The 19,362-nt window shown below is 38.9% G+C and overlaps 1 protein-coding gene across 1 annotated transcript in view; it reads right to left on the reverse strand.

Annotated features, from left to right (window-relative positions):
* LOC128640393 (pulmonary surfactant-associated protein D-like) overlaps positions 1-18,949 on the reverse strand; it is a 31,099-nt gene extending 12,150 nt beyond the window's left edge. Inside the window, exon 1 of the mRNA XM_053692884.1 lies at positions 18,907-18,949. Coding sequence (XP_053548859.1) covers positions 18,907-18,949 — 43 coding nt within the window. The remainder of the gene's footprint in view (positions 1-18,906) is intronic.
* Between the last annotated feature and the right edge of the window lie 413 nt (positions 18,950-19,362).

A 19,362-nucleotide genomic window follows, 5' to 3' on the forward strand; every position in this document is an offset into this window, starting at 1 on the left:
TTAATACAATGATCCAAAACATGTAAAACACACATTAATGAAACTAAGGGATTAAGCATCATAAAAACTCACATTGAAAGATTAAGCATCATAAAAACTCACATTGATAGATTAAGCATCATAAAAACTCACATTGACACATCATGCACTGAGCATGTAAATGTACCCTTACACATTGTTACCCAGATCTATACCAGAAACTTGCTAAAAGTCCCTCACAAAGAAGATGTGAACGAAAGATATTGGTGGTCTCATTATAGAAAGATTTTTATGGACATAATTTTTTTAAGTAAACATAAAAAACAAAAAAGTGATACCAGATAGCGTAATCTTGCAAATAATATTGACAGAAAAATAAAAAAGTTTAGGACTCACACTGTGCTTATGTAACAGGTTCGGGTGTCATCTTAAAGTGTGAGTCCTATACTTTTTTATTCTTCTGTCAATGTTATTTGAAAGATTACGCTGTGTGGGGCCCTCTTTTGTTCTTCATGTTCTCTGGAACTTGTGTACTATTACCAGAATGAATTAGTGTGGAGATGCCTGAGCTGGATATCTTGGAATCATTATGGTTATGGACTCACATGTCTTGTAATTGTATTTTATATATATCATTTGTTTTTTATTTGACTTTCAAGATATATTTTAGTCTGGTGCTACCTAAGAGATGTCCCTTATAGGTTATCTATTTTGTTTGTTTTTCTTAATAATTAATTTAAGATATGTTAATTATTTGAATACAGTATTATCCAAAAATACCTATGGGTAAAATGTCAGGTATCTATCTGCATTTTTGTGAATCACCTGCAAAAAATAACATAAAATGCTGGAGCCTAGACATGAGTAATTAGCTGCTATCTCCTCCTTGGAATTAAAGGGACAGTCTACAAAAAAATTGTTATTGTTTAAAAAGATAGATAATGCCTTTACTACCCATTCCCCAGCTTTGCACAACCAACATTGTTAGATTAATTTACTTTATAACATTTAAACCTCTAAATTTGCTTTTCACAACAGGAGACTGCTAGTTCATGTGGGCCATATAGATAACAATGTGTTCACGCCCCGGGAGTTAGCACAACACATTTACTAAATGCAAGTCAATAAATTATAGTCATGTGATCAGGGGGCTGTCAGAAGATGCTTAGATACAAGGTAATCACTGAGGTAAAACATAGATTAATATAACTGTGTTGGTTGTGCAAAACTGGGGAATGGGTAATAAAGGGATTATCTATCTTTTAAAACAATAAAAATTATATTGTAGACTGTCCCTTAAAATTAAGTAATAACAAGAAGACTCATACACACTGTTGATCCAGTCAGCACAGGAAAGAAGTAAACCTTGTCAGATATTCTCCACCCACACAAACAGCTTTTTACATATGCTGTGATTAGCTGAACTAGGATATATGGGGAATATATGACACAATACCACAAAATAATCTTTCACAGCACAAAAGAAGCTACTTTATGGTTATGTTTTTTAATATGAGATAGGTATTTGGCTATTGAGGAATAAATCTCTTATAATGTTTCCTGGTTGTAGTATATCATTCCTCCTCCCAAAACCTAAACTATTGGATCATTTCTAAATAGACTGTCATGCATGTATACTGTTTCATCAAGTAAGGCTTTGTATACAGTGTTATGCTTCCTTGAATAACTGCAGAATTATTGTCTTCTCTAGAGGACACCTAAGGGAAGAATCTAGGTCTCATACAATTCTACTCACTTTTTAGGAGTCGTCTTATCCTCTGTGTTTTTACCTGTACGTCCTGCCTTTATAAATAGCTGACACCACCCACAGCTCTCTAAAGCCTATTGGGGAGAAACCTAATTAACTGACACTTTTTTTTAAAACTTCAGATAACTCTTTCTCCCTCAAACAGGAAGATACAGATTTTAAAAAGGATATGTTACTCGGCATAAAACAGGAATATATCTATATCACTTTTTATTACCAACTCACTAGGGTATCTGATCTGTGCAGTACCGTTGAACTTTGTTTCTTACATGTATCTTGCATTGTTTGTTTGTTTTTAACAGCTAATTAATATAGTTAATGCTAAGTTTACATTGTGTTTGCTTTAATTTTTTGTTCTTTATCATAATTTTGGGATTTCACCATGAACTTGCAAAATTGAGTAATAAACTTACTTGAACTGAGTAGTAAAATAAAGTGAATGTGTTTGCACATACCAGATTTACAAACCCTTGCAAATCAAAGGACAATCGTCTGGATTGGTCGCTTAAATTTTACCAATAATGGGATGTGGCTACTGCGTAAATTTTGACGTAACAAATATTTTTATATAGAAATGTCCATGCAATATATTCTGGTCGGCATTTTTTTTTACATATATGATGCATCACTTTAAAGTGATTAAACATTTGGGACAAACAAAGTGGAACGAAGTTAAACTTATTCCAACATTCGCCTAGATCAGGGGTTTCCAAAACTGTCCTCCGGCCTCCCTAAAAGGCCAGATTGTCAGGATATATGAGCTGGAGCACAGGTGAAGTAAACAGCTAATTAGTAAATATGGTTATTAACTGGCTCTCATCCTGAGAGTCCTGAAACTCTGACCTGTTAGGGAGGCCTGAGGACAAGTTTAAAACCAATTACTTAGATTATGCGGAGTGAAAATTATTAGTGCTATTGTGCGCTAACATCGCTCAAGCACATTCAATTTTGCTTCTATTTTTGTGATCATATTACAAGTCCAACGTAATTTTGTAGTTCTCAAGAGATACAGGGTGTGCTAACTTCTGCATATGAGATAGAGTGGGTATGGCAAACAGTGGGAGATTGATTATCTGCATCCTACCCTCATTGGATAAAGGGGCTCCATTTCCCTTCATGACAAGTTAATTTTTGTCAAAAAAGTGGAAGGATAGGTCCCTGTGAAGGAACCCGGCTACCCTGACTGGGTAGCTCCACCAAAGGATCCTTCCTGTACCTGGAACCAGCCACTATGTAGTGGAGCAAAGTGATTTTAGATGAGCCCACCCAAATAACTAGAAAGACTAGCATTCAGGTGAAAACAAGAAGTACCTCTTTATTAGGAAAACAAACAGTTTATATATACAATCTCATCAAGATCAGAGCCTTTTCAGTACCCTAAATCTCCCGCCATTCCCTCACCTCCAGACAGGCTTGCGCCATCCATAGAGTCTATTGTCCCATAGTTTCCAGCGGTAAAAGGATGGTGGTTCCGTGGTGATTCCATGGGGAGCGGCGGAACTTCCGGGGTTTAGTTGGGAAGCCCTCGGTCCCCAGCTGCTACAGTCCATAAAGCGACATGATTCATGGCTGGGGACCGGAGCTATGGGTGATTAAACATACACCGGGAAGGCCACTGTGGAGTGGGGGTTGTAGAGGGGGGGATGGTCCAGAACCCCCGGTTCCCAAGGGAGCTCCCTTCTGGAAATCACCTCACCTCTTGCCCTCCCCAAGGGGTACCAATCCCCAAAAGAGTGGAGCTCTGGGACAACGGGCCGCTGGAGTGACCTGGGGTAAGTGATACCAGGGATGCGGACAATGTGGCTGACCAACAGTTCCAAGGGCCCGGTCAGCCAGAGAGGGACTAGGCGGTCAGGGACCAGCTCTTTCATGATGATGGGTAAACCATAAAACAAAGTAAATCAAAGGTCTGGGAGATCGGGGTTGCTCTCAAAAGCCCAAATCCGCTTTGAAACAGGAGGGGGTGAGGTAGTAGGGGGTGGAGGTTTAACCCCTGCAGCCCGGTATCTGTGACAGTCCCAATTTCCAAAAGCTCTCCAGCAGAACTCACTGAATTCTCTTAGAAAAGAGTCAGAACCTGGACATCCCAGTTGGCTTTAAAGTGCCTCTCATAGATAGTAATTAAGTTCTCTGTAATAAAGTAATGTTAAAAGGGGAGTAAAAGGAACTGATATAAAGTATATGTTTAAACAAACTACAAATAAAAAATGCAATATTTACACCAGTTTAATTTTTTTGTGAGTTAAAGAAGTACAATTTGAATTTTGAACAACTTTCACCAGCATACATCTGGTGAGATAAATCAGTGACAACAGTTGTCAAATTCTTAGTGAATATGTGGGATATTTGCAGACACACTCAAGGGATGTTCCTTGACATCCTAATAAACAATTCTGTAAACCCACTCAATGAAACCATAAAGTTAAATTCACATAGAAAAAAAGTGCATATCAGTTTGTAAAAGAAACAGAAGTATACAAACCTTGTTAACCTGTTAAAAATATGCAGAAACATATAAAGTACAATGGAATTCTGCATTAATCACTATCCTAAATGCATTAATATATATAAAAAAAAGTGTAAATAAATTAGAAAGTAGAAAGAGAGCCAGATTACAATTTCTCTTGTTAAGTGTATCCAGTCCACGGATCATCCATTACTTATGGAATATATTCTCCTTCCCAACAGGAAGCTGCAAGAGTCCACCCACAGCAAAGCTGCTATATAGCTCCTCCCCTAACTGCCATATTCAGTCATTCTCTTGCAAGCCTCAACATAGATAGGAGGTTGTGAGAGTCTGTGGTGCTTTCTACTTAGTTTATTCTTCAATCAAAAGTTTGTTATTTTTAAATGGCACCGGAGTGTGCTGTTTATCTCAGGCAGTATTTGGAAGAAGAATCTGCCTGCGTTTTTCTATGATCTTAGCAGACGTAACTAAGATCCATTTGCTGTTCTCACACATTCTGAGGAGTGAGGTACTTCAGAGGGGGAATGGCGTGCAGGTTTTCCTGCAGATAAGGTATGTGCAGTAAAATATTTTTCTAGGAATGGAATTGACTAAGAAAATACTGCTGATACCGAAGTAATGTAAGTAAAGCCTTAAATGCAGCGATAGCGACTGGTATCAGGCTTATTAATAGAGATACATACTCTTGTAAAAATGTGTTTTAAAACGTTTGCTGGCATGTTTAATCGTTTTTTAACATATGTTTGGTGATAAAACTTATTGGGGCCTAAGTTTTTTCCACATGGCTGGCTTAAATTTTGCATAGAAACAGTTTCCTGAGGCTTTCCACTGTTATAGTATAAAAGTTACAGTTGGTGCAGTTAAAATTACAAACAGTGACATTCAGCTTCCCTCAGCAGTCCCCTGCATGCTATAGGACATCTCTGAAGGGCTCAAAAGGGCTTCAAAAGTAGGAGCTGTTATGACTGTTTAAAACATATTTTTCGATTTGTTAATCTGTTTTTTGTATTAAGGGGTTAATCATCCATTTGCAAGTGGGTGCAATGCTCTGCTAACTTGTTACATACACTGTAAAAATTTTGTTAGTTTAACTGCCTTTTTTCACTGTTATTTCAAATTTTTGCAAAATTTGTTTCTCTTAAAGGCACAGTAACGTTTTATATATTTGCTTGTTAACTTGATTTAAAGTGTTTTCCAAGCTTACTAGTCTCATTATTAGTCTGTTCTAACATGTCTGACATAGAGGAAGCTCTGTGTTCATTATGTTTTAAAACCATGGTGGAACCCCATCTTAGAATGTGTACCAGATGTACTGATTTCATGTTAAACAATAAAGATCATTTTTTGTCTTTAAAAACATTATCACCAGAGGATTCTGTCGTGGGGGTAGTTATGCCGACTAACTCTCCCCACGTGTCAGACCTTTTGACTCCCGCTTTAGGGACTCACGCTCAAATGGCGCCAAGTACATCAAGGGCACCCATAGCGTTTCTTTACCAGGGGATTCTGTCGAGGGGAAAGTTATGCCGACTAACTCTCCCCACGTGTCAGACCCTTCGACTCCCGCTTCAGGGACTCACGCTCAAATGGCGCCAAGTACATCAAGGGCGCCCATAGCGTTTATTTTACAAGACATGGCAAAGGTGGTGAATAATATTCTGGCAGCAGTATTAGTCAGACTACCTGAAATTAAAGGAAAGCAGTTAGCTCTGGGGGTAGATACAGAGCATACAGACGCTTTAAGAACCATGTATGATACTACCTCACAATATGCTTAGTCTGTGGGTGATTTTTTTTTTTTTTTTGACTCAGGGAAGATGATTTAACCTGATTCTGATATTTCTACATTTAAAATTTATGCTTGAGAACCTCCACTTGTTGCTCAGGGAGGCTTTGGCTGCTCTGAATGAATGTGTACAATCGCAGGGCCAGAGAAATTGTGTAGACTGGATAAATAATATGCAGTGCCGGTGTGTACTGATGTTTTTCCAATACCTAAAGAGGTTTACTAAAAAAATTTTAATAAGGAATGGGATAGACCAGGTGTGCCGTTCTCTTCCCCTCCTATTTTTTAGAAGAATGTTTTCTAATAGTTACCACCACACGGGACTTCTGGCAGACAGTTCCTAAGGTGGAGAGAAGAGTTTCTACTCTAGCTAAGCGTACCACTACCTCTGACGAGGACAGTTGTGCTTTTTAGATCCAATGGATAAAAAATGTTTATTCAACAGGGTTTTATCCTGCAGCCCCTTGCATACATTGCTTCTGTCACTGCTGCTGTGGCGTTCTGGGTTGAGTCTCTTGATGAGGCTTTACAGTTAAGCGACTCCATTGGATGAATATATTTGACAAGCTTATGCTAGCCAATTCCTTTGTTTTCTGATGCCTTGTTCATTTGACTAGACTAACGCTAAGAATTCTGTTTTTTACTATACTGGCGCGCAGAGCGCTATGGCTTATATCATGGTCAGCTGTCGTGACTTTAATAAATAAGCTACTTAACTTCCCTTCAAGGGGCAGACCCTATTCGGGCCTGGTTTGAAGGAGATTATTGCTTATATCACTGGAGGAAAAGGTCATGCCCTTCCTCAGGATAGGTCTAAATCAAGGGGAAAAAAAAAAAAAAAAAAAGTCTAATTTTCGTACCTTTTAAAAACTTCAGGGCAGGTGTGGCATCCTCTTCCTCTAAGGCAAAACAAGAGGGAATTTTTGCTCAGTCCAAGGCGGTCTGGAGACAATCGGACCTGGAACAAAGATAAGCAGGCCAAGGAGCCTGCTGCTGCCTCTAAGGCAGCATGAAGGAACGGACCCCTATCCGGTAACGGATCCTATAGGGGGCAGACTTTCATTCTTTGCCCAGGCGTGGGCAAGAGATGCCCAGGATCCCTAGGCATTGGAATTTATATCCCAGAGATATCTTCTGGATTTCAAAGATTCCCCCCCCAAAAAAGGGGAGATTTCGCCTTTCACAATTATCTGCAAACCAGATAAAGAAGGAGGCATTCTTACATTGTGTACGAGATCCATCCAGTTCCAAGAGAGGAACAGGGACAGAGTTTTTACTCAAATCTGTTTGTGGTTCCCAAGGAGAGGGAACCTTCAGACCTATTTTGGATCTAAAGATCTTAAACAAATTCCTCAGAATTCCGTCATTTAAGATGGAAACTATTCGTACCATCTTAACTATGATCCAGGAGAGTCAATAGAGGACTACAATGGATTTGAAGGATGCTTATCCTCACATTGTGATGCATAAAGATCACCATCGTTTTTCAGGTTTGCCTTTCTAGTCAGGCATTACCAGTTTGTAGCTCTTTCCTTTGGGATATCTACAGCCCCAAGAATCTTTATGGAGGTTCTGGGGTCGCTTTGGCGGTCCTTAGACCGCGGGGCATAGAAGTGGCCCCTTATTTAGACGACATCCTGATACAGGCGTCAAACATCCAAATTGCCCAGTCTCATACGGACGTAGTACTGGCATTTCTGAGATCACATGGGTGGAAAGTGAACAAGGAAAGAGTTCTCTATCCCCAATCTCAAGGGTTTCCCTCCTAGGGACTCTGATAGATTCTGTAGAAATGAAAATTTACCTGACGGAGTCCAGGTTGTCAAAGTTTCTAAATTTCTGCCGTGTTTTTTTTTTTTTTTTTTTTTTTTCATCCCATCCGCGCCCTTCGGTGGCTCAGTACATGAATGAAATCGGCTTAATGGTAGCGGAAAGGGACATAGTACCGTTTGCACGTCTACATTTCAGACCGCTGCAACTATGCATGCTCAGTCAGAGGAACGGGGATTACACAGATTTGTCCCCCTGTTAAACCTGGACCAAGAGACCAGAGATTCTCTTCTCTGGTGACTATGTCGGGTCCATCTGTCCAAGGGTATGACCTTCTGCAGGTCAGATGGGACAATTGTTACAATAGATGCCAGCCTTTTAGGTTGGGATGCAGTCTGGAACTCCCTGAAGGCTCAGGGATAGTGGACTTAGGAGGAGACCCTCCTTCTAATAAATATTCTGGAACTGGGAGTGATATTCCATGCTCTTCAGACTTGGCCTCAGTTAGCAACTCTTAGGTACATCATACTCAGTCGGACAATATACACGACTGTGGCTTACATCAGCCATCAAGGGGGAACAGAAGTTCCCTAGCGATGTTAGAAGTCTTACAATAATTCACTGGACAGAGACTCACTCTTGTCTATCAGCTATCCATATCCCAGGTGTTGAGAACTGGGAGGTGGATTTTCTAAGTCGTCAGACTTTTCTTCCGGGGGAGTGGGATTTCCTCCGGAGGTCAAGACCAAGCAGGAGAGGGCTTTGGTGTTTTTGACAGCGCCTGCGTAGCCACGCAGGACCTGGTATGCAGATCTGGTGGACATGTCATCCTTTCCATCACGGTCTCTGCTTCAGAGACAGGTCCCTCTACCTCAGGGTCCTTTCAACCATCTAAATAGAATCAATCTGAGATGGACTGCCTGGAGACTGAACGCTTGATGTTATCAAAGCATGGCTTCTCCGAGTCAGTCATTGATACCTTAATACAGACATGAAAGCCTGTCTCTAGGAAAATTGAACATAGATATGGTGTAAATATCTGATTGTTATGAATCCAAGGGTTACTCATGGAGTAAAGTCTGGATTCCCAGGATATTATCTTTTCTCCAAGATGTTTTTGAGAAAAGGGTTGTCAGCTAATTCCTTAAAAGGGGACAGATTTTTACTCTGTCTATTTTTTTGCACTAGCGTCTGGCAGGTATTCTAGATGTTCAGGCATTTGGTCAGGCTTTGGTTAGATCCAAGCCTGTGTTTAAAACTGTTGCTCCGCCATGGAGCTTAAACCTGATTCTTAAGGTTCTTCAAGAAGTTCCGTTTGAACCTTTTTTGTTCCATAGATATCAATCTTTATCTTGGAAAGTTCCTTTTGGGTAGCTAATTCCTCGACTCGTAGAGTCTCCAAGTTATCTGTGTTACAATGTGATTCTCCTTATCTGGTCCTTCGTACGGATAAGGTAGTCCTGCGTACCAACCTGGGTTTTTTCCTAAGGTGGTATCTAACAAGTACATCACTCAAGAGATAGTTGTTCCATGCTTGTATCCTAATCCTTCCTCAAAGAAGGAACGTCTATTACACAATATTGGACGTGGTTTGTGCTTTAAAGTTTTACTTACAAGCTACTACAGTTTTCATCAAACGTTCACCTTGTTTGTTGTCTATTCTGGACAGAGGAGAGGTCAAAAGACTTCAGCAGCCTCTCTGTCTTTTTGGTTAAAAAGCATAATTCATTTAGCTTATGAGACTGCTGGACAGCAGCCTCCTGAAGGGATTACAGCTCATTCTACTAGAGCTGTGGTTTTCACTTGGGCCTTTTTTAAATGTGGCTTCTGTTGAACAGATTTACAAGACGGAGTCTTGGTCTGCGCTTCATACTTTTCAAATTTAACAAATTTGATACCTTGCTTCTTCGGAGGCTATTTTTGGGAGAAAGGGTTTTTTACAGGCAGTGGTAACTTCCGTTTAAGTACCTGCCTTGTCCCTCCCATCATCCGTGTACTTTAGCTTTGGTATTGGTATTCCATAAGTAATGGATGATCCGTGGACTGGATACACTTAACAAGAGAAAACATAATTTATGCTTACCTGATAAATTTATTTCTCTTGTAGTGTATCCAGTCCACGGCCCGCCCTGTCACTTTAAGGCAGGTAATTTTTTCATTTGAACTACAGTCACCACTGCACCCTATGGTTTTTCCTTTCTCTGCATGTTTTCGGTCGAATGACTGAATATGGCAGTTAGGGGAGGAGCTATATAGCAGCTTTGCTGTGGGTGGACTCTTGCAGCTTCCTGTTGGGAAGGAGAATATATTCCATAAGTAATGGATGATCCGTGGACTGAATACACTACAAGAGAAATAAATTTATCAGGTAAGCATAAATTATGTTTTTTTTTTACGCTTGAGTGCTAACTGCACTCAAAGTAAAAATTAGCATGACTGAGTTAGCATGTGCGTTACAAGTTGAAAGTAAAAAGGTAGCGTGCAAGTGAATGATTTAGACTTCAGGACTTTGGACTCAGACGTGCTAACTCCTTCTCCCCGTTGACTTCTATGGGGCATGCTGAAGAAATCTTTATTAATTATCCTTTGCCTCTAACTTGACACTGCGCTAGTCCAACTGTGCTAAAGCCGAAGGTGCCTTAGGAATACTTGACCTTCCTATGTCTTTAAGAACAAAATCCAATGTGTTCTAAATTGGTTCCATTTTTACATAATTAATGGATTTGCTACCATTCCTAAACCATTTATTTAGCTATGCTACATTATACAAAGGAGCTGCTTAAATAAAAATAAAATATAGCTACTTTACATTGGTACGCAATACATTGACAAAGCCTATTGTTTTCATTTTGTAGGTAATGTTCTTTTCAGTGGTACTGTTTAATCTAAAGGTGAATATTTTATTTAAGTTGGCTTCCTGGCCCTTTGCTAATTAAAGCTTATGTTTATTGACTGACTGTGATTAAACTCTAATTATTTGAGCAAACTCATGCAGAACATTACTTAGCACCATGTGACAAATGCTTTTTTAATTTGTAGAGTGGGATCAAAGCCACTTAAATGTATCAATGTATGCTCATTGTAATAGAATCTACATAATAAGATGTATAATTGTTTCAATGTGCCTTTTTTTATAAGAGAATATGCTACATAAATACAGCATCTTAATGGATACTATTGACAGCACAAAAAAAAAAACAACTTTAACTTTCAATATGGCAGTGTTGTGTCAGGGTGGTACAGGCTACAAGGTAAGTACAAAAATAGAATCACAATAAGGCTACGTGCTCCATCAAACAAGCAATTAAACACATCGGTGAATGCAATATAAATTAAACAGTGATATATGATTTACAAAATACATTCACCAAGAATGCAGCGAGAAGCTAGTAATAGATACTATTAACAACTAAGTATGGCTTCTGGCATGCCTTCTTTTGTAACTATTGATAGTTATAAATACTATTAACATACATACCATTGGGAATATGACTTAGAATATGCCTACTTTTGTTCCAATTTAGTAACTATTAAAGGACCAGTAAATACAGTGAATTTCCATGTTTGTTATTTCCTCTCCTCCTGTATCATGTGGCAGCCATCAGCCAATCAGAAATGCATATACGTATATTCTGTGAATTCTTGCACATGCTCAGTAGGAGCTAGTGACTCAAAAAGTGTAAATATAAAAAAGACTGTGCACATTTATTAATTGAAGCCAACTGGAAAGTTGTTTAAAATTGTATGTTCTATCTGAATTATGAAAGTTTAATTTTGACTTGAGGGTCCCTTTAATAAAATTACTATTTAGAAATATTTTTAAATTGAAATGCACATCAATGCTTTTCACTTTATGTGAAACTTTGAATGCTTAGGGGCCTATTTATCAAGCAGTCAATGCTGCTTATTCCACACAAGCCTTCAGGCTCACCGGAATCAGGAGTTAAGAAGCAGCAGCCATAAGACTGCTGCTCCTTAACTCGCAGGGCCGGCCTCAGGGCAAGGTGAGCGAGGTAGCTGCCTAGGTCCCCGCGGTCAGGGGGGCCCCGCCACACCAGTTCAACTAAAAAAAATGTAATTTATTTTTTTCCTGACATTTTTTTTTTTAATTATTTTTTTGACATTTTTTTTTTTGCTGCAATTTTTAGCTCGGGAAAACAGGAGTGTGAGGAGCGGCCAATAGGAGGCACAGGTGACAGGCACTTACGCATCATCATGGCATCGATCTGAATGATTGGAGGATATACACTTTTATTCTCGAATCATTCAGCTAATAGGGTGGTGACTGGGGCTGAGAGGGGAGGAGGCGGGAGCAGTGAGGTTATGTCACGACCCACGTCACTTGAGTCAGACCAGTCAGTCAGTGCAGGCGAGAGAGAGTGGGAGTTGGTTGCACTGCGCAGCAGACAGCAGTCAGAGAGACATAGAGTGGGAGTGTGTGGGACCGGAGGAGTGAGTAGTCACAGGCTGGCCTGGGCCTGGGAATTTTCGCAGCAGATTGCTAAGCACTAAGCAGAGGAGTGACTTTGAGCCAACACAGACTGTCAGTAATAGACAGTAGTACAGATTAAGTAGAAGACTGTCTTCAACTACTCTCAGACTCTATCTAATCGTATAAGCTTTTGCTTTTCCCATTTTCCATAGCTAGTACTAGTGACTGTCTACTAATACTACTAGTACACACGACGGCCTCCCTTATGCCTCAGCCTGTACATAAAAAATAAATTACACAATATCTCTAAACACTGACTCTGGCCTGCCACCATCCATGGCCTAAATTGATAGTTATTAAATATAATAATTCTAGCTTAGTTACATAGAAACATAGATATTGACGGCAGATAAGAGCCATAGGCCCAGCAAGTCTGCCCGACCTTACATAACAGTATAAACTTATCTTGTTCGTAGGATAGCCTTATGCTTGTCCCATGCATTTTTAAAGTCCCCCACAGTGTTTGTTGCTACTACCTCTTGAGGAAGTTTATTCCATAAATCAATCACTCTTTCTCTAAAGAAGTGCTTCCTCAAATTACTCCTGAATCTACTACCCTTTAGCTTGAGCTCATGACCCCTTGTTCTTGAATTTTCCATTTTATGTAAAATACCCACAGCCTCAGTTTTACTAAGCCCTTTAACGTACTTGAAAGTTGCTATCATATCACCTCTTTCCCTTCTCTCCTCTAAGCTATACATATTTAGGTCATTGAGCCTATCCTGGTAAGTTTTATTTTTTAGACCATGTACCATTTTGGTAGCCCTCCTTTGCACAGATTCAAGTTTGTTAATATCCTTCTGAAGATATGGCCTCCAGAACTGCACACAATACTCAAGATGAGGCCTAACTAATGATCTATAAAGTGGCATAAGAACCTTACTATTTCTGCTGCAAATACCTCTACCAATACATCCAAGCATTCTGCTAGCCTTACTCGCTGCATTACTACATTGTTTACTAAGTTTTACTCAGGTAATTAACTTAACTATCTATTTGTAACACCTAAAATATATATATATTCATTTTTTCTCCCCTTTTATTACTATTATTAAAATAAAAATGGGGGGGGGGGGGGGGGGGTACTTTGAAATCAAACTCTGAGCCTCAGGAACCAAATTTGAAACTAACTGTCTTCCTGTGTTAACCAAAAATATAATTAATTCAAAATATTCAATATTGATAAAAAAAAATTTGGATGATTTTTATTTTTCTATATTCCCTGTACATTGATATAAGTAAGTCAGAGTGCTCTAAAGTAGACATGTGCATGGCGAAAAAATTCAGTTCGGTTCGGATCGATTCGGATTTTTTCTAATTTCGGCTCGGAGCGATTCGAATTCGGAAAAATTTGAATCAATTTGGTTCGGATTTGTTTCGGATTCATTCGGATTTGAATAAATTCGGTTCGGATTTGTTTCGGATTCATTCGGATTCGAATAAATTCGGCTGGATTCGGTTCGATTCGGTTCGGAAATTCGGAATTTCGGTAAGTGTTAGGTGGGATTAGACTAGTATTATGTACTGTACATTAGGTGTAACCCATAGCAGAGTGATATAACCTAATATACTGTACAATACTATTGTAATCCATGGCCATCCGAATCTACCGAATAAATCCGAATAAATCCGAAGTTATTCGGATTTATTCGGTAGATTCGGCACTATTTTAATTCAGAGATTCGGTTCGATCCGAATATCTGAATTTTCCGAATTTTCCGAATTTCCGAATCGAACCGAACCGAATCGCACATGTCTACTCTAAAGGTATTGTATCACATTTGCTGTCTATTTGGCTATTGTGGGTTAATAATTGTTTCTTAATAGAATTGGAAAAAATATATATTTTAAAGTCAATTTTGCCAGACACAGAAACATTTGATCCAATGTAGGCATTGCAATGTAATCTCTTGTCAAATAAAACTCTTATTGAGAGGGAGCTGCTTAATGACTTGATTAACAGAGAGTCTGGTATTAAAGGGATAGTACACTTTTTTTTTTTTTAATATATTAATGCATTTTCAATTACTTTTTTTTTACAGCAATTGCAGAGTATAAAATGTATGATAAATAGCATTTTCAGGTTTAGTTGTGTATATGAAGTAGTTTGTTTTGTGCTTTTAAACTACAGCCTATTACAATGGGTTAAAGGGACAGTCAACACCAGAATTTTCGTTGTTTAAAAAGATAGATAATCCCTTTATTACCCATTCCCCAGTTTTGCAAAACCAACACTTTTATATTAATACACTTTTTATTTCTGTGACTAACTTGTATCTAAGCATCTTCTGACCGCCCCTAATCACATGACTTTTAGTTATTATCTATTGACTTGCATTTTAGCCAATTAGTGCAGTGTCTGCCACTAGCCACGAGCGTGATCACAATGCTATCTATATGGCCTACATGAGCTTGCTCTCCCCTGCTGTGAAAAGTAAATAAAATAGAGGCGGCCTTCAAAGGCTTAGACATTATCATATGAGCCTTCCCAGGTTTGCTTTCAACTAAGAATACCAAGAGAACAAAGCAAAATTGTTGATAAAAGTAAATTGGAAACTTGTTTAAAATTACATGCCCTATTTGAAAAATGAAAGTTTTTTTTGGACTTGACTGTCCCTTTAAGGCTTGAGCTTGGAGGTAATATCAGATCTCATGATGTTATCACTTTGAGTAAACACACTTTCTTCCTTATCTTATATTTGTCTGGAAAAATAAAAGTCAATACATAGAGAAAACAAAATTGAAAATCAGCAGGATAGTCCTATTTCCTAAGAAGTTATTAATTCACCTGAAAAGCAACAGTCTTTTCACATGTTTAATATATTGCTTTGCTTTTCACAGAAATTAATTCATTCTTAGGAACTAGAACTTGAGTTTTTGTGTTTATATAACAAAGGTCATGGAATGGATTTTGTTTTGCCTAGCCTCACTGTAGGTGTCTTTAAGTGAGGTAGCTATAGGCTAGATATTTTATTATGTTTATTGTTTAAACCTAAAAAAAAAAATCCACAGTGACTCAGTATGTATCTCATTAGCTTACTTACTTTTAGATTCCCCCCCCCCCGTGTGACATGTTATAGCCATGTGGTGTCCAAATATACTGTTATGTTGAGTACACACATTCGGCTAGATTACGAGTTTTGCGGTATGAGTGAAAAAGCAGCGTTAAGGCTCATAAAGCTGCTTTTTCACTACCGCTGGTATTACGAGTCTTGCCGGTTTTGGGGCACCGCACACTTTTTTGGATAAAGTCTTTGCATAAATTCTTTTTTCAATGGGACTTCCATAGCGCCGATATTACAATTTTTTTGGGAGGCCAAAAAGTGAGCAGTACAGCCTATCCCGCAAGATTCGTAATTTGGATAAAGCAATTTGCATAAAGTCTTTTTTCAATGGGACTTCCATAGCGCCGATATTACAATTTTTTTGGGAGGCCAAAAAGTGAGCAGTACAGCCTATCCCGCAAGATTCGTAATGCAATCTAAAGTCAGTAGTTATGAGTTTTACGCTACAAAGCCGTAGCATAAAACTCATAACTAAAGTGTTAAAAAGTACACTAACACCCAAAAACGACCTATTAACCCCTAAACCGAGGCCCTCCCGCATTGCAAACACTAAAATACAATGATTAATCCCTAATCTGCTGCTCCCGACATCGCTGCTACTATAATAAACATATTAACCCCTAAACCGACGCACTCCCGCCTCACAAACACTAGTTAAATATTATTAACACCTTATCTGCTGTCCCTAACATCGCCTCAACCTACATTACAGTTATTAACCCCTAATCTGCCGCCCCCAACTTCGTCGCCACTATACTAAAGTTATTAACCCCTAACCTAACCCTAACACCCCCTAACTTAAATATAATTAAAAGAAATCTAAATAAAAATTACTATCATTACCTAAATAATTCCTATTTAAAACTAAATACTTACCTATAAAATAAACCCTAAGCTAGCAACAATATAACTTTATAACAGTTACATTGTATCTAGCTTAGGGTTTATTTTTTATTTTACAGCTAAGTTTGTATTTATTTTAACTAGGTAGAATAGTTACTAAATAGTTATTAGCTATTTACTAACTAACTAGCTAAATTAAATACAAATTTACCTGTAAAATAAAACCTAACCTGAGTTACACTAACACCTAACCTTACACTACAATTAAATAAACTACCTAAATTAAATACAATTATCTAAATTTAAAAAACCCCACTAAATTGCACAAAATAAAAAAAGAAATTACACCTATTCTAATAGCTCTATCACCCCCCCCCCAAAATAAAAAAACCCTAGCCTACAATAAACTACCAATAGCCCTTAAAAGGGCCTTTTGTGGGGCACTGCCCCAAAGAAATCAGCTCTTTTACCTGTAAAAAAAATACAAACACCCACCAACAATAAAACCCACCACCCACACAACCAACCCCCCAAATAAAATCCTAACAAAAAAAAACTAAGCTCCCCATTGCCCTGAAAAGGGCATTTGGATGGGCATTGCCCTTAAAAGGGCATTTAGCTCTTTTTAAATTGCCCAAACCCTAATTTAAAACTAAAACCCACCCAATAAACCCTTAAAAAAAACTTACACTAACCCCCGAAGATCCACTTACAGTTTTGAAGACCGGACATCCATCCTAAATGAAGCGAGGAGAAGTCCTCAGCAAAGCGGCAAGAAGTCCTCAATGAAGCCGAGAGAAGTCTTCATCCAAGCCGGCAGAAGTGGTCCTCCAGACGGGCAGAAGTCTTCACCCAGACGGCATCTTCTATCTTCATCCATCCGGCACGGAGCAGGTCCATCTTCAAGACATCCGGCGCGAAGCATCCTCTTCAATCGAAGTTTTCTTCCCGAATGAAGGTTCCTTTAAGTGACGTCATCCAAGATGGAGTCCCTTGAATTCTGTTTGGCTGATAGAATTCTATCAGCCAATCGTAATTAAAGGTGAAAAAATCCTATTGGCAGATGCAATCAGCCAATAGGGTTGAGCTTCATCCTATTGGCTGATCCAATCAGCCAATAGAATTAAGCTTGCATTCTATTGGCTGATTGGAACAACCAAAAGAATGCAAGCTCAATCCTATTGGCTGATTGGATCAGTTAACTAGTTATATTGTAGCTAGCTTAGGGTTTATTTTAAAGGTATTTAGTTTTAAATAGGAATTATTTAGGTAATGATAGTAATTTTTATTTAGATTTCTTTTAATTATATTTAAGTTAGGAGGTGTTAGGGTTAGACTTAGGTTTAGGGGTTTATAACTTTAGTATAGTGGCGGCGATGTTCGGGGCGGCAGATTAGGGGTTAATAAATGTAGGTAAGTGGCGGCGATCTTAGGGGCGGCAGATTAGGGGTTAATTAGTATAATGTAGGTGTCGACAATGTCAGTGGGAGACAGATTAGGGGTTAATAAGTGTAAGATTAGGGGTGTTTAGACTCGGGGTTCATGTTAGGATGTTAGATGTAAACATAACTTCTGTTTCCCCATAGGAATCAATGGGGCTGCATTATGGAGCTTTACACTGTTTTTTTGCAGGTGTTAGGCTTTTTTTCAGCCAGGTCTTAAGCAGCACTGGTATTGGAGTGCGGTATAGAGCTCAATTTTGCTCTACGCTCACTTCTTGCCTGATAACGCCGGGTTTATGAAAACCTGTAATACCAGCACTGTAGGGAAGTGAGAGGTGACAATAACTTGCAAGTTAGTACCGCACCCCTCATAACGCAAAACTCATAATCTAGCCGATTGTTTTTTATGAATAACCACCATAATAAATTTTTGTCCTCAATAAGCATGGAGAAAAATAAGCTATAAAGCAGCAAGCCTGGGTCAGTGTCTAAATGCAGAAAACAATATTGTGTAAATATCACCTAATCTATTGTAGACAGTGCAGCCTGTATAAAATGTATAGCTTATTTTTCAAATAGAACTGTATTATTTGTGTTTATATAAAAAAATAAATGTCATAGGGGGGCGTGTCCTAACAGCGGCTCTGTGAAGTTGCATCTTTCCAGAGCTCCAGGAGAGGAGACTATAATCCGTTGGTTATCTCTCCATAACCACAGCATCCAAAGCTAAAATGATTGATTTTGTGTCCCAAATCATAACTTTATTCACTCCAGCTGTATTAATGACCCTAGGGCCAGAAAAGGACAACTGAGGCCTGTAACAGTTGTGACTGTACAGGCAGTGTCCCCCCCCAGCCTGTCAGGGTTTCTAACCAGAACATAGTATACCTAAAAAAAAAGGTAGCACCGTGAATTACCTACAAGTCTTATCACAGGACTAAACTGCAGAATAACATAGAAAAAGCAGAAAAAGGCCAATGGCAAACTTTACAGCCGACACGTGGGCTGAACACCTCTACATCATGCAAGATCCAATTCTCCTTCGCCTGGAGGCAATATTCCAACCATTAATCGAAAAGGGACCTTCGGAGCTGGAATTACAACTTCTAATGAGTAAAATAACGCTTATATCTCTGAGTGCTCCAATATCATTAGAACCCATAATCTCAAGTAACAGCCTACCCCTCGGGCCCAGGGATGCCGTATCACGCAATGAGCAGTTGAGTGGGGATCTTCACCAGCCGACCAGCCATGCATCAGTCAATTTTGGCGGATCACACAGAACGACACTTACCTGCTATCAGAGAATAAAAACTGGAAATTTCTTCAAGCGACATCTCATCCATTAAAAACGGACATGCCAGTAAAATACGTCACTGCTCTCTGCCATATGTCGGTAACGGGCCTGAAGACACATGGGACTAAGTTGAATGATGCCAGTGCTACTTCCACAACCCTGAGATCCTCACGGAATAGTAAGAGCACCTGTACAACAAAACCAAAGGCCAGGGTCAGAGCGACTACTCCGGGGCCTTGGTTGCGGGCCTTGGGGGGTTGTAGACTCAGGGTCATTAAAGCCTCCATTTTTTGGCGGTCCTTCAGACTTTATTTTAGACCACAAACCACCAGATGAAAATTCCAACATGCTACAAGTCTAATTAAAACCCTATGGCTGAATAAATGAGATATATACACGTGCCATAAAGCTACAGATAAGCATTTAAAGGCACAAGTTTAATGTCACAAAGCC

This window comes from Bombina bombina, chromosome 9 (assembly GCF_027579735.1).
Source record: "Bombina bombina isolate aBomBom1 chromosome 9, aBomBom1.pri, whole genome shotgun sequence".
NCBI lineage: Eukaryota > Metazoa > Chordata > Amphibia > Anura > Bombinatoridae > Bombina > Bombina bombina.